Source organism: Macaca nemestrina, chromosome 7, assembly GCF_043159975.1.
Source record: "Macaca nemestrina isolate mMacNem1 chromosome 7, mMacNem.hap1, whole genome shotgun sequence".
Classification (NCBI taxonomy): domain Eukaryota; kingdom Metazoa; phylum Chordata; class Mammalia; order Primates; family Cercopithecidae; genus Macaca; species Macaca nemestrina.
In genome coordinates this window covers 98,985,663-99,001,758 of record NC_092131.1, presented here as the reverse complement: position 1 = coordinate 99,001,758, position 16,096 = coordinate 98,985,663, and the positions used below count along the sequence as shown (strand labels likewise).

Sequence of the window (16,096 nt, the reverse complement as noted above, 5' to 3'; positions counted from 1 at the left end):
CTCTCTGAACCAGCCACCGGGCTTGGTCTCTGTCTCCATTTTTACCAATAACTTAAATGACAGCATCAGTGGTCTGCTTAGCACATTCACTGGTGATGTGACTTTTGGGGGATTCTCCATATTTAGGGTCTCAGAATTAGAACCAAATCAACCAAAGAAGAAAAAATTTGACATGGACAAATGCAAGATTCCATACTTAGGTTCAAAACATGTGTACAAGTACAGAGAGATGAACAGCACCAACCATCGGTGGGTGTGTGGTTGCTCAAAAGGATAACGTGGTCTTGGGTCACAACAATGAATGCATAGCATCTCTAGGAGTCAGGGAGGTTGGTGATGGCCTTGCTTTTCTCTGCCTGGCCAGATCCCACTTAGAGAATCACATTTTTCTTTAGGTGCGAGGTCAGAGAGGGGCCACAGTGGCAGAGAAATTTGGAAGCTGAGAGGTTTTGAGAGAGAAGGCTCCAAGGAACAAGAGTTTCATTTGCTCGGCAAATACTCATTAAGCACCAATAGGCTCCAGGCCTGTGCTGGGGGAATAAAAACGTCAATAAAACAAGGCTCCTGTCCTCCAGTGGCTCATAGATTTGGTCTGTGAGGCTCCAGGTGTAGAACTAGGGTTGGGGGAGGAAGCCAGATTCCATCCAGACTTTGGGAAGAATATTCCAACAAATAAGATCATCTGAAATGAACTTGGCTGCCTCTTAGGAGGTGGTGAATTCAGTATCTTTGGAGATGTTCAGGCAGCAGCGAACCCCCCATTACTGGGATGGTGGAGAGGGAAATCCCTGCCATACAGAGTTGGCAGATTAGCTCGCTAATCAGGGATACCATAACAACGTCTCACAGACTGGGTGGCTTAACCAACAGAATATATTATCTCGTAGTTCTGGAGGGTGGAAGTTCAAAACTCACGGGTCAGCGTGGTTGGTCCCATCTGAGGGCTGTGAGGGAAGGATCTGCACCAGGCCTCTCACCTTGGCTTATAGATGGCCATCTTCTTGTTCCCATGGCCTTCTACCTGTATGCCTGTTTCCAAATCCCCCCTCTTTGCAAGGACGTCTGTTATATTGGATTAAGGCCCACCCGATGACCTAATTTTAACTTGATTACCTTTGTGAATACCCTCCCTCCAAATACAGTCACATTCCAAGGTACTGGGGGTTAAAATATCAACTTATGAGTTTGGGGGAAAGGAGAAATTCAACCCATAACAGCTGGGTTAGATGGCCTCCCTTCCCACGCTGAGACTCTCTCATTCAACACATCCGAGTCTCTGCCCCCACAGTGTACTCACAAAATTTCTGCCCATCTGAGGCAGTGAGCAGGAAGAGGGGGGGCATGTTTCTGAAACCCAAGCAGAATGCCTATCCTTCTGCTCTCACCAGCAGCTGGCAGGGTCCAGCCTCTGGTGCCAACAAGGCGGGCTTCAGGGGCCCCAACCTGAGCAGCTCACCCAGGGGCCCCTGGCTCTGCTTGCCTGTGGGGTGGCACGGAGCCCTGGCTGGCTGTTAGCTAGGAAGGTGAGCAATGGAGTGGAAGGACACCATGGCAATTGAGTATGGCCTCAGGCAGCTGGTGGTGAATGGCTCTAATTTAATTACAACATAGAAGGAGGCTGCAACCCACAGTGAAGGTGGCCCCTCAGGCAGGAAAGCAGCCCACTGGCCCTGGTGCAGACAAGGCCTGTGAATTGGTGCTTAATTAGGCACCAGGAGCCTAATTAAGGCTTTAGGATGGCACTGATTCAGCTTGCCTCTGGCCACGGCCAGAGGGGCCAGGTCAGCAAAGTAAGCCCTGCTGCAAAGACTTGAGGGCCCAAGGTGAGAAAAGAGTAAGCAAGGTGCAAAAAGATAGGGAGAGATCAGCACAGGTTGCTGGTGGCTCCTCCCAGACAGGACCGTGGCAATCCAGAGAGTGTGTCCCTAGGGCTGGTCCCTTCCCCGTGCTGGTCCCAGTCTCCTCCGGTTGACAGAGGGTGAGGTGAACTAGATTCACCTTTTTGGAAGTGTGCTCCATGGAAGAGAAAAGGAGGGAGGTCTGTGGTATTAAGGCATAGGTGGCTACTGGCATTTGTGTGTAATGGATCCTCTCTCTCTCCAATTTCTTTTTAAATACAGTGAAAAGAAATCCAAATTGGATTAAAAGATTTAAAGTAAAAAGCAAACTCCACTCCGCACCCCCTGTCTTCCTCCACAGAAGCAACGGGTTAAACCTGCTTTCTGTGTGTGGATCCTTCCAAAAATACCCCCTTTTTACACATACGGAACACGTTTTAAGTACTGCACCTTGTTAAATTCTGGAAAGTATTCCATATCGACACACACCACCTTGTTCTCCTTCACAGCTGCCTGGCAGTCCACTGTGTGTCCAGATCATAATTTATGTAAGCAGAAGCCATTGGTGGGCTTTGAGGGTGTTTCCAATTTTTTGCCAGTATAATCAATGCTACATTGATCACCCTTGTGCTGATATCTGCAAACATATGCACATCTATAGGTTTGCTTTTTAGAAGTCTTTGCCAATTTGCATTGTTAATTTGTATAGTTACTGCCAATTACCCTCCCTAGAGGTAGGTATTGATTCACACCCTCACCTACAATTATTGAAAATACCTGTTTTCTCTTAACCTCACCAATGGGTGTATTATCAACATTAGTTATATTTACCAATCCAGTGAAAAATGGTATCTGATTGTTGTTTGAAATTGGATTCCTTTGATTATGAATGAGATTGAATATAATTGTTTCTTTGGAGTGGCGTCAACTGAAACTCCAGAATCCAGCCAGAAGGCTTAAGCCCCCAAGAAATGGTCTTGCTGGAGCCCCTGCTGGGCCACAGGGAACAGAGGTGATACCTGGGCATGAGCAGCAGTCTCACCACTCCCGGCAGGGCCTGCCAAAAAACCCCCAGTGCCATACTTTTCTCCTTTCTTTTGGTAACTTGCTGTCTAGGATGGTGTGAGCCTGCCTTTCCCATGTGCAGTCCTGGCAGCTGCCAAGAAGGGCTTGCAGTGAAGCTGCGGTAATTTATCTCTCCTGATAATGTCCCCAGAATGAGCCTCTAGCCTCTGCTTGCTGCTTTTCATTCACTGCTTTATTAAAGATTTGTGAACCGCCCACTTTATACATGTGCCATGCTAGGATCTGGAGTTATACAGAAGCAGGAAGTCAGTCCACTTGCTTATAGAATTTAAAACTGTAGAGAAGGAAAAGACAGGTAGACAAGTAATTCCAGGGTAGCGTGATAGGTGCTGTGATAGGGGAAGAACAACATACCAGACACAAAACCATCCAGGGAGGTCCAGGAGGCTTCCTGCAGGAAGTGGCTTCAAAGCCAAGACCTTAAGAAGGGACTGCTAGCCAGGACCACATAGGAGGTGTCGTGGAAGAAACCAAGATGTTCCTCGTGGCAGTGTGGCTGTGCACACTGGGTACTGGCAGACATGTGCAGGCCCAGATCCCAAGGGCCTCACAAGCCCAATGGAGGCCATCAGGTTTTATCCTGTGGACTCCGGGAATCATTCGAGAGTTTTCAGTGGCATGTCCATATTTGAGGCTAGCCTGACTTATTTGAGCAACAGTGTTGGCTTAGGCAGGCACGGAGGCCTGGGAAACTGGAATTAGACTCAGCATCTTCATGACTTGACCAACCTTTCCCAACAGCCCCAAATTCTGAGACGAAAGCCTCAGCTCTCCAATACTGCAGAGATGGCGTCTCATTCTGAGATATCCTACAGCACACCAGAGCCCTCAACAGTGTTCCCAAGGAAAGGACAGCCGTGGGCTTAGGGCCCCTGGATCAGGGCTGAGGCTGCCAAAGCAGAGCACAGGAGACCAGGAGACCGAAAGTTCTGTTCCCCGCTTTGCTGCTGATCTTGCACAAAGCATCACTGAGTCTCCCTTGATGACCACCTGTGAGGCATTCCTGCTTCTTAGGGACATCATCAGCTTTATCCCACAGTGCTTTTAGCTTCTTGGAGAAAGCCCTCTTGGTCCCCTTTTCCAACAGTGACAGCCACTATTCTTTCCACGTACCCAGCCCAGGAACCCAGGGAAAAAGACGAATGTGCTTTGGAGATGATTTTGGCGATCCTCACTGATTGCTGTCCATGCTCATAAAATACAGTGCTTAATTGTCATGGCAATTGGGGTAGCCAATTTGAAAAATAATTACTGCCTTCTTTGAGATTACTTTGCCTTCTAATTAAAATCTCAAGACTGGGATATTAAAGGTGCATTGTCAATACAACGTCCCAGATGCACCCAGCTAACCTCATTTGGGAAGGCAAAATTAATTAGTTTGTGTTTTAACACCCAGCTGTTATCGTAAGGAAAGGAATAGTCTACAAGTCGGCCATGCACACAGTCTCTAAATTGGCCCAAGCAATGGAGGAGACAGAAAGGAAATCGAGAGTGATTTGTTCCTGTGTAACTCAGTCAGCTTCTATTACAAGCTGCTCGTTAAGTGGCGCTCCCGTGTCCCTGTCAGACATCACTCAGGAGTTCTTGTTTACCCGTGGAGGCAGAATCCGAAATAAATGGGTCCCTCTGTGCCACTGAGCTCTGGATTCATTCCGGAGCCTCATTTGCTAACACCTTTTCCAGTTAACAATTCTGGGTGAAAAGACTGGCCCCAGATCTGAGAGGTTGGGCGTTTCTATTCCCGTCCCAGCTGGCCACAGTTACTAAGCTGCATGCACTGCTGGCTTCCTCCTTTCTTCTTACCTACATCTTCCCATTTTTCAATTCCATTTGAGTCAAATGTTTGCTGAGTGCAACAGAAGTCAGGATGATCAATCCTAGGCTATGCTACAGTAACACACCCTGAAACTCCAGCACTTTAGCACAACAGAAGTTTATTTCTCACTCTCACAAACTGTGATGTGAGCTGGCAGGGGCTCTCTTCCAATCAGCGATTCAGGGACCTAGGATTCTTCCATCTTAGGCTGACATATTCTGACCCGGAGACTTTGAAGTTCTCCAAGGCAGGGGAAGAGAAAGTGGGAGGAGCCTGCTCTCGAACACCAACCAGGAAAGGACACATTGTTTTTGTCGCAGCCTATTGGGCCAGAACTAGTCACTTGACCCCAGCCCAGTCAGAGAAACCGGGAGATGTTTGTTGAGTGCTGTTGTCTCTGCAACAGTGCTTTGGACCCAGCAGGCACTGAGCAAGACGCCTTTGAATCCTACTACAAAGGGGTGTAAGCTGTGGTCCCTGTGCTTGGGGAGACCACAGTACAGTTTCATGTTCCTCTTCTGGAAAGCATCCCTTCCAACTCTAAAATGACCATTCACTTCTGCAGTCATGGTTCTCGAGGCCCTTAGCACAGAGGCAGCAGCGACGACCTTCCCAGGAGCCCACAGCTCAGCGGGAAAGGTGAGTGTGCACAATGCATAAGACTGTAGCCAGGGGAAGACACTGGTGCGCAGGTGACCACAGCTGCCCAGAGACAGGGCAAAAGTGCAAAGGAGTGTTGATCTGAGCCTTGATAGGAGGAGGTGCCATGAAATAGCACAGTAATGAATTTTCAGCCTCGGTTGCTAAGCACAATAAGAGAAGTAGAAACAAAGCTGATGGTAATCAGCTGGAGGTGGTTAACTCAGTCTGACTGGGGAGATGACGGTAGAACAAAGGGAATATTTCCAGGAAGATAGGATGCACATGCTTAGTTTCTGGAGTTGGGAAAGAGAGTTCACCACAGGGATCGGTGGGGAAAGGCATCTAGGGGAGCACCCAGCACGTGTGGAGGCCCAGCACATGCCTGAGTAACCTCAGAAGCACCTATGGGCCACTTGGACGTTTCATCGCCGATTCGATTCCTGTCTCCTCCTTTCTGGGCATAGCATTGATGGCCTGAAAAGAAATTCATTTCTGAAAGCCTTCCCCTACTAAGACCTTGCGATCAGAAAATAAACAAACCATTGTTTATCTGGCCTGTGTTAGGGCTTGAATTCACTTAGGAAGTAAACATCGGGGGGCTGTTTCATGCGGGGACACCGTGGTGGCTCCACGATCCCTGGGTAATGTCAGCCCACAGCTGCAGCCAGCTTATTCCTAGCCTGGGGAGTTGCCGTGGGGTGAAAAATGCTCAAGAATCAGGTGCCTCAGACCCCTGTGTTTTATCCAAAATGGCTGTCTAACCAGCCATTTGAGAAGCTTGTCTCTTCTCAAGCAAGTCACAGTGGACTCCCGCGTGTTCGTCTCTAAAATGACAGAAGAGGACAAGTTCAGTTTAGGAGGCCCATGCATTCACCACACAGACATGGCCTGTGGGATCACCCAGTAAGGCTTCTCATGGTGTTGTTTTGTTTTTGAGATGGAGCCTCACTCTTGTCACCCAGGCTGGAGGGCAATGGCATGTCTTGTCTCACTGCAACCTCCACCTCCCAGGTTCAAGCGATTCTCCTGCCTCAGCCTCCCAAGTAGCTGGGATTACAGGAGCGTGCCACCACGCCCAACTAATTTTTTTTTTTAGTAGAGACAGGGTTTCACCATGTTGGCCAAGCCAACTCCTGGCCCTCAGGTGATCCATCCGCCTCAGCCTTTCAAAGTAAAATTTTAATTAGTTGCCAACATTTAAAAATTTGGAGAATTTGCATAAAAATCCCAATTTCTAATACTCAAAAAAAAACCTGAAGATCTGGGACCACCATACTCAACAACAGTAAGACTGGCTACCTGTCACGATGCCCCAGTCCTCACCATTCCCTATTGCCTTCACAACACTGAGGCTGGGTGTTCGTTTTTCTTACACATGTCCCAAATCCCCGCTCACTCAGTCACATCCCCTGCAAGGCTGCTGAACTAACTGAGCTCCTCAGTCCCAATCACCTTTAAAACTCTATGGCTATAGTCCTGACACTTCTTCTTTTTCTCTAAATATATCTCATTCTTGGGTCCTTTTGGCAGAACCACCTACCAGTCATCACAGGAGTTCTTAGGCATAGCTGCACGTTTGAATTACTGGGGGAGGCTGTGAGAATCCCAGGGTCTAGGCCACACATGATAGTGAGATCCAGGCAGCTTTTAAGGCTCCAGGTGATTCCAGTGTGCAGCGTAGGTTGAGAACTTCTGCATTAGAGCTGAAAATGCAATGGGCTAGTTTAGGAGGGGGTGAGCTCCCCAATACGGGATGTAGTTTAGCCAAGGTGCATGAATACTTTGCAGGGGCGTGTGGGAGGATCCCAGCATCAACTGCTGCCCTTCTGGGATTCTTCTCCTCTTTACAGTCCCCCTGCTTTTGCCCCTCAGAGCCTCCCAAGCTTAGCTTGGGCTTCCGATTGAGCATAGATGGTGTTGAGGTGGTCTAGGCAAGGGCTCCTTATCCAGCAAACCCCAAGCTCAGCATCAAACATCCCCAAACCAGCACCATCCCTCCTGCCTCCTACATATTAGCTGATGACTAAGCAGATGGCCATGTGGGGTAGTCCCAGGACAATCACATTAGACCAACCACATTCCTAGCCACCCACCTATCTGTGGGGTCTGCTTCGTGAAGGTGAAAGAACAAGGACTTGGGGTCAGAAGGCCTGAAAGGAGGACCTGGCTCTACCCCTTGCCATCTGGGCGGGTTGCTCAGTCCTCATGCCCTATGTGGAACCTGGGTCTGAAGTGTGGGCCTGAGTCGAGGACACCCTGTAAAGTGGTAGGTGAGGGTAAGATGCTGAGAGAGGCCCATATCTCAGCTGGGTGATACAGAGGGAAGGGAGATGCTGTGGAGTGTGGTTAGGAAGGTTTGGAGAGAGAGAAAGGGGCATGAAATGGGCCTTTCAAATGAGACATTTAGCCCAGAGCTCAGAGCAAAGTGGAGACATGGGCCAGTTATCTAATAACCCTGATCGCAACACAGCCTCTTAAAAACTCCGAGACATCTTGGGAGTTCTTGAGAGTGGCACCAGTTCTGTACATAGCCGGGGGACACCCCGCCCACAGTCTGCCCCTCACATTCCCAGAACTTCTTGGAGACTGGTACCACCCCACCCCAGCCCTCTACCCACCCCATAGAAAATTGGCTGTGTTCCCCTGGAATCACAAATATAAGAGGAAAAGGCGCCAAACACACATACCTCTTCTGGGAAGCATCCTTTCCCATTCTAAAATAACCATCCACTTCTTCAGCCGTCATGAGCCTTAGCACAGAGACAGCAGGAGAGATAACTTTCCAGGACTCCGCAGCTCAGTGTGTAAGGCAGGCATGCACACCTCAACCCCTGGCACGCAGGTCTCAATGGGTGCCCAGAGGGACATACTTAGCACAACTCAGAGGTAGGCGAAAGCTCAAAGGAGTCTCGATCTGAGCCGTGGTAGCAGGAGGCACTAGGAAACAGCACAGTGCTGTGGTATCTACAGGTCAGACCTTCTGGGGAGGGTGCAAGTGTTGGTGGGAGCTGAAGCTGGCGGGTGGCAGGGGCCAGGTCTTGCAGACTTTCTGAACTATGGAACTTGGATTGTATATGGAGCAGGGAGAGATTTCAGAGAAACGCCTGGGGGGCCACTATGTGGAGGACAGATCACGGTGATGGGCTGCCCCCGCAGAGACTTCTGAGAGATAGCGCAGGGAAGAAATGATGAAGATCTCAGTGTCCACAAACACTTGCTTCTGTTATTTTTCAACTGTACTGTGTTTGCCGTTACCAGCCAGAGCCATTGCCCTGTTCTGTGTCTGCCTTTGTCCCTCCCTCGGGTTTCCAGTTGGAAAATTCAGCCGCCAGGGAGTTTCTTGGTCCAGACAGGATGAAATCAGAGAAAGTGCGAGGAAAGGGATCTTTGAAGGACAGGGTTATGAAACAACTGCGGTTGTCTAGGGGCCACCCAGGAGGCTCCTGCCATGCCCGGGAGAATCGTGTTCACTCTGATTCTGGCCACCTAGGACCACAGCCTTCATCAGCAATGTCGAAGGGGAGATTCAAGTCATGCCAGCCCCATAGTCGGGATGGGGGTGTGTGAGAATGAGGATTCTGGAAATGCATTTTATTTCATCAAATGTTACATGATTAGGTGACTCACTGAACTTACATAGATTATTGGTAATCTATAACCTCGTCTGATTCACAGGTTAACACCTCCTACAAACACACAAACAAAAAGGATTTAAGGTCGACACTCTGGGATATTTATTTGGGTTTCCTTTTATGAGCTGTAAAAGGAACAATTTTGCAAAAACAAGAAGTGTTTGGGCTTCTAGAAAACCTGTCCCTCCACCCCAACATTTCAGCTAAAAGCACTGAATCATATTAAACAGTTTCATCTTTCAGCAATATGTAAATGTTTTCTCTAACATATCTTTACTTCTGGCCTGAATTTAATGGGTGAGTTTGATAATACAGTCACATGCATCTCTGCAGAGATATCAACAGAAACCATGCTGGCCTTTGTTTTAGTTAGGGAGGGAAACCATGGAGTTTGCTTGAGGACAGAAAGATGTGAATTGTGTCTGGTCTAGAGACACAATAGTAAGAAATTTGTGGTAAAGAAAATGTCTTCCCACCAAGGCATACACATTGCCTTTTAAGGGATTCAGCCTAGGGTAAGTGGAAGCTTTTACTAGAAATAAAGACATTTGACCACACATGAGCATGTGTTCTGAGTCCCAGAGGGAGAATAACTGCGATGGCAAGTAAGACGATGACAAGTAGAATGGATGTTTTCCCACTTTGGGAGAAACTTCTAGATTTTCTTGGAATGTTGGGACCTGGAGGATATCTTAGAGATCACCTAGACTGTGCCTCATCATTGCATAAATGTGGAACATTAGGTTCAGCAGAGAGATGTGGCTTGCTCAAAGGCACATAGATAGTTGGTGGCCGAACTGTCACTAACACTCAGGTCTTGAGTTACCCTCTCCGAGCCTGTTTCCTAGTCCGTGGAATGGACGTAGTCTCTTCCTCACTGCATTCTTGGCTAAGGTGCACCCTGCACCCTGCTGTCTTCACTTCTCTGTGTTTCCTCTTATAACCCTTTGACAGAAGACTTGAGTCAGGAAGCAGGGACTCTGTGTCAGAGGTGGATACACCAAGATGTAGTGAGCGGTCTTTAGAAGAAAGAGAGTGGGCAGAACCCAGCCTTGCATGGCAAACCAGTGTCCAGGGCCCCCAGGGTTTTCACCCGCAGTCAGAGATGGGTATCAGAGAGGGAGTCCTGTGGCAGGGACAGCAAGGAAATCTGAAGACCCTCAGGAGGCAAGGACGGAGTCAGGAATGCAGATCTGCAAGGGGACACCCCATGCGACCCTCAGAAAGGCAGCAGGCACCACGCAAGAGCCAGTGTTTTCTCCGAGGTCAGCAAACTGCTGCTCGAGGGCCAAGCCTGGCCACACCCATGTGTGTTGTCTGTGGCCCTTTCATGCTACAGCTACACAATGGTCAAGTAGTATTGGGATCGTTGTGGCCCAAAAGCCAAAAATATTGATCATCTATCCCCTTACAGAAAAAGGTTGCCAACTCCTGCTTGAGCTGTCCACAGGCCTGAGTTCAAGTCAAGTGCTGCCCCTTTCTACCCAGGTAACTTGTGCAAGCCACTTTTCACCTCAGAGCCCCATTTCTGCATCTGTACCCACAACAGGTTTGTTTTGAGAATTTCATAAACTTATGTCTGTGACCGCACCCAGGCTAAGGAACAGTTCAGTTGCTTCATGTGCTTGTCAGTCCTCTGTGGAGGGAACCAGGGATGTGTGGCTGGATCGGTCCCTATGATTCCTGGAGTGGTAGAAGGCAGCCTGCTGGGCAGGATAAAATGTTTGTCTTCCTGGAAGGGATGACTCACAAACTCATGTTTCTTTTTTTTTTTTTTTTCTACTTGTTCTTTTTTCCAGATACTGGCTGACCAACAAAGTCCACATCAAAAGACCCACCACCGGCCTCTTGATGTATACCCTGGCCACACGTTTCTGCAACCAAATCTACCTCTATGGCTTCTGGCCCTTTCCGCTGGATCAGAACCAGAACCCAGTCAAGTACCACTATTATGACAGCCTCAAGTACGGCTACACCTCCCAGGCCAGCCCCCACACCATGCCCTTGGAGTTTAAGGCCCTCAAGAGCCTACATGAGCAGGGGGCTTTGAAACTGACTGTCGGCCAGTGTGATGGGGCCACGTAGGGTGGGCGCCCCATAGGACTCAGTGGCTCACATTTCCTGCCAGCTACACCACAGGCAGATGGGAGTCGGGGTGGCACAAACAATAGAACAAGCAGGCTAGTGGTTTTCTTTGTTAAAGTGTAAAACAGTGACCAGAATATATATATCTATACCTGCATATATATATTGACCTGAGTATTTATAACTGTGTGGTGTTCATCTAGCATTAGGCAGATAGGCCACAGGAAGAAGGTGTGGAGAACCCACCTGAACCAGATTGAGACTCAATCCATCTTTGGGGGTGGAAGGACTTGACATGAAAAGAAGCCAGTCCCATGACTTTGGATGACAAACTGCCTCCTGGCTTGGAGGGATCTTTGGGCTCATGGATGAATGGAGAGCCACCTGTTGTCAGCTGCCCCAAGCCTCTGGGATATGTGGATTCGGGGAGAGCCGAGGCCCAGAGGGGACACTTGACCCAGTCTAAAGTGGGTGCTATTCACGGAGGAGAGGGAGGTTGGAGAGTTCAACCAGACAAAGGAGCACAAGGAAACCAAGCAGCAGAGGCCCCATCGGCACAGAGGGCCTCGTTCCAAGAACTTAGAGTTTGACTGCCCAAGGGACAACACGACTGACTCACATGTTTCAGACAGGCCTCCATGACTACAGAGAGAAGGCTGGAGGAGACACAATGGATGGTGCATGTTCTGGCCTAGCAAGAACTACCAAGAACTTTGGGTGAAGCAAGCAGATGACACTGAAGAGGAGTAATGTTCCGAATCATGTTTTCGAAAAATCAAGACCTCCTGCTAAGGGCCCACTAGAATAAGGCAGGAGAGTGTCTAAAATCTCGTTGCTTTGGGTGTTTTTTAAAGCAATGTGAGTCCACAGAGGAGAAAGAGACCCTGGGATTTCACCCTCTGGGTTAGTCTCTGTCTCACCCTGTTAGAATGTCACGAGGGACTGTACTGTCCCCTCTGCCACCAGGGAAGCCACAATGAGAGCTTGAAAGGGTGCTGTCAAGATAAATGCCATCCTTCTTAAAATATATATGATTGCCTTTTTGGGTGCTTCACAGAGCCCCAGAGTGTGAGACCTGAAAGGATGTTCAGCATCTAGCTCCATGTCCCTGCAACCACTCTCTGTTTGCCTTCTGCATTCTGCACTCTGCAGGGCCTTTGCAGCCAGACTGCTGTGTCAATGTCACTTTCTTGTCACTTTCCTACCCTGATGGTCACATTAGCCCACACCAAGCTCCAACACTGAGGTTTTCAACTCTGCAGGGAGAGGTTCCAATGTCCACCCCACCTCTAGGCACCCCCTCTTCTCACAGAAGCAATTTTAGAATTTTGCAAAATCCTTTTCCCCCTATTGAGATTAATATTTAAGATTTTTTTAAAAAAATACCCGAAGCCAAATGCAGTTCCAAATAGTGGACATAATCTCCCAGGGAAATCTAGGCTTGATGCCTACAACTTAGGAGCTGGAATCACAGGTCTCATGTAGAGAAATAGCCGACTTGATTGTTAGTTGTATTCCTTTACCTGATGAATAACAGTGTTTTAAAACATATTTGAAAGATAAGTAAAAAACTACTATCTTGAAGGTGAAGGGAGTTAAGAAAAGTAATCAAGACCTGCTCCTAAGCATATGAGACCGGATGTAATTAATCAACAGCAATGCAGAACAGGACCTTGGCTCTAAATTAATGGTTGACGGGAAGGGAGTGGAGGCGGCAGAACCATTAACCCTACACAAGAACACTCCAGCCCAAAACCGTGAGGAAGGTGATATATCTCTGCATTTTCCCTTGTTGTTGCTTGAAGTCTGTGATTGGGGATTTGCATTATAAAATGAATATTTTAAAAAGCAACAGCCCTAATAGCCTCTGTGGGAACTGAGTGGTTTCGAACTCCTCACAGGCGGTGGAAATAATTAGTACCATATTTTATACATCTCCAGAGCCTTTCATCTTGAGGATCTCAAAGACCCTAGAAGACATTTAATTTCTAAAGCTTGAAGTGTCCCGGGGAGCAGGTAGAATTTCCAGCAGGGCCTCGGTGGATTCCAGAATGTTTCATGGTAAGCGCTGTGGGGAACCCACATGTCAGGTTCTGGAGTTGGCCCTGAGCTCTATCCACCAAGCCAGCACCCCACCATCCATTTGCAGGGGAGTCAAAGGGCCAGAACTCTTTGGGGGACCAGAACATGGTTTTCTTTCTGCCTATCTTAGTCATGGCTCCTAAAATTGATGCTGATGTGAGCTGGAGAGCAAGGAGTCCTTCCACCCTGCCTTCAGGTTCTCTCTGGAGAAAGGTTAGAGACCCCAGGACAATCAACATGTACACCGTTCCCCAACTTGGCTTGAGTCCTGCACTGCCAAAATGGCCTGGCCATGTGATGGCAGAGCTCCAGGGGCCTTGGCTTTCCCTGGCTCATTGCCCTTCTCCATCTGGGCATGCACAGTCAGGGGCCAATTGTCCTTCCCTGCCCATTCGGAGTTCAATTTGAGCCTCCACTGCAGTTCCTGGTGTGGGCCAGCTGGACTTGGGTGGCCCCAGGGAGTCACACAGCCTGTACCCGACCCCCAGATCCGCTGCTGTAACTGCAGAGTCACAGGCATCCCGGGAGAATGGGCCTCCAGCCTCAGCCGGCCCTCACTGCTGACAGGCACCCCTCTGTCACCTCCTGCCACCTGTCAGATGCCCGGTTCGCCTGCCATCAGCCACCCAAGTGGTTCTGACCTCCATTTGCCTCAAGCCCCAACGGGCCCCCATCATTCTATTCATGGAAGAGACGGAGCCTTCTGAAATGAGATCTGCCCTTAAAATCTCTTCTCTTCTCCTTCCCCTTTCTGAGACAACATCGTCCCCACCAGTTACGTTTCCTGTACACCCTCACCCTCTCTACTCCACCTTTGTCACCTCTGCCCATTAGCACACGCTCACTCCACCTGGACTGGCTCCTGCAGCCTCTTCCCTTACCTCCACCAGCCCCGGGAAGGGCCTCCAGCACCCACGGCTGCCCTTCCTCTTGATGCCTCTCAGCTTCCTCCCAGCTCCTGGCAGCAGTGTCCCAGCACCTCCACGTTGCCCCTCTCATCTCCCAGTTCTCCAGGCCACTTGGCTCTGCAGCGACCCCTCCTGGACGCTCCCTGGCCCCTTGGCACCCAGAATGCCACGTTCTTGTGTTTTCTAACTCCTTCTTTCCCAATCCCTCTCAGCCATGTATTTATTTATATATTTATTTATTTATTTATTTGTGATTTATTTATTGACACCCCTACTTTGATTGACAAAGGAATCAAGGTAGATCTGACCAGTATCCCCCTCTCTTCTCCTTGCCCCACCATGTGGACATGCCTTACACTGGCATCCTCTCCTCAGTCCCTCTGCACTCTCCATCAGCAACCTCACACCTGCCTTCAGACCGGGCTGCACCTCCCTAAGCTGCCCCTGCCCCAACCCCTCTCTGCAACCCAGCCCTCTCCTGAGCTCTAGGCTGGGATTGTACCCGCTCGGGGGACACTCACCCCATCTGCTCCCACAGCAGCACCATCAACTCAACACGTCAGAAGCCAAGTGGATCATCTGTGTCCCCTTCCCCCACAATCCCTCCATTTTCTACTAAAAGACCCGTGATCCCATCAGCCACCCAGTCTGAGATGCTGACGTTATCTTCGACTATTCTCCCATGTCCTGCCTTGCTAATTCTTCCCACTAACTCTAACCTCACCTCTTTACTTGTCACGTGGACTACTTCAGCAACAGTCTCATCTCCCAGATTACCTCTGTGCACGCTGACACATTGTCCAGTCCACCCTGAACATGCACAGTGATTTTTCTCTCCCGTTGCACACAAATCTTTAAAAGTTTCCCCGGCCCATGAACAAATGTACAATTCTCTATTCTGACATTACAGACCACCGGATAAGGCCCCACTCTTCCTTTCCACCCTCCCCTGGTCAGCCTAGGAGAGTTGTTTTTCCTGGAAAGGGTGCCTGCGTTTTACTGTCTCTGTGCCTTTGGTCTTGCTGTTCCCATCCCCTGGAATGCTCCCTTTTCTTCCCTTCAAAGCCCATGCGGAAACCACGTCCTTCATGAAGCCCTCCCTGATCTACCAACCACTGGGCTCTCTCCCTCTGCTGAACCACCGTAGCACTTTATTTGTACCTTTCTCATGGCACTTACCATATTCTGCCTTGTATTATAGTTATTTGTGCACTTGTCCTATGACTGTTCTTAGACTGTAAGCTCGCCAAGGGCAGGGACTGTGTTTTATTCATCTGTATCCATCACAGCACTAGGCGTGGTGCATAGCACACAGCAGTTGCTCAATAAATGTTTGTTGGATTAAATCCTTAATGCCTGTAGAGGGCTTTTAGTTAATGAAGTCATTGTGCATCTATAATGTCACAAGAACCTCTGAAAAATCATGTGGGTTGGACCAAAGCAGAAGTCATTATCCCCATTGTATAGGTCGTAAAACTGAGGCCAAAAACCTGCATGAAGCCTCATAGCTTCCTGGTAGAATGTCCACCCAGGTCTTCTCATCCTTACTTCAGTGCTTTTTCTGTTCATCTTTGTGGTGGGGTCGCTGTAAACTGAAAACTAGCCCTATGCAGAGGCCTAGACACAGAGACCCGGCAGACCTCAGCATGAACCCCATCAACACAGGCAAAATCTCGCTCCTTTCTGGGAAGGACAAAAGCCATTTGGGTTTTACGAGGCCTGGGAGGTGGAGCTGTAGGACCCCATCAATCATTCCCACTGCTGTTTGTTGCAGGGTAGGAAACCATCCTTCCAGATGGCAGGGAGACCAACAACTCCAAGGGGCTGCCATTTGATAAATCTCTTCATGCCTAATTAAGGCTCCCTTTCCAGAAGGAATGGAAGAGGGATGTTTACTGATGCCAGTCAGATGGGACTCCAGACAAGCATACGGCCTCATGAATGTCCTTAATGGTATCCCCAGTGACACTGACGGTCTGCCCCAGCCTCTGTCTCTCACCAACACTG

General features: G+C 49.0%; 1 protein-coding gene across 1 annotated transcript in view; it reads left to right on the top strand.

Moving 5' to 3' along the window:
* LOC105479345 (ST8 alpha-N-acetyl-neuraminide alpha-2,8-sialyltransferase 2) overlaps positions 1–15,442 on the top strand; it is a 76,816-nt gene extending 61,374 nt beyond the window's left edge. The window contains exon 6 of the mRNA XM_011737292.2: positions 10,814–15,442. Within this exon, the coding sequence (XP_011735594.1) occupies positions 10,814–11,099 (286 nt within the window). The 3' untranslated portion in view covers positions 11,100–15,442. The remainder of the gene's footprint in view (positions 1–10,813) is intronic.
* Positions 15,443–16,096: the final 654 nt, after the last annotated feature.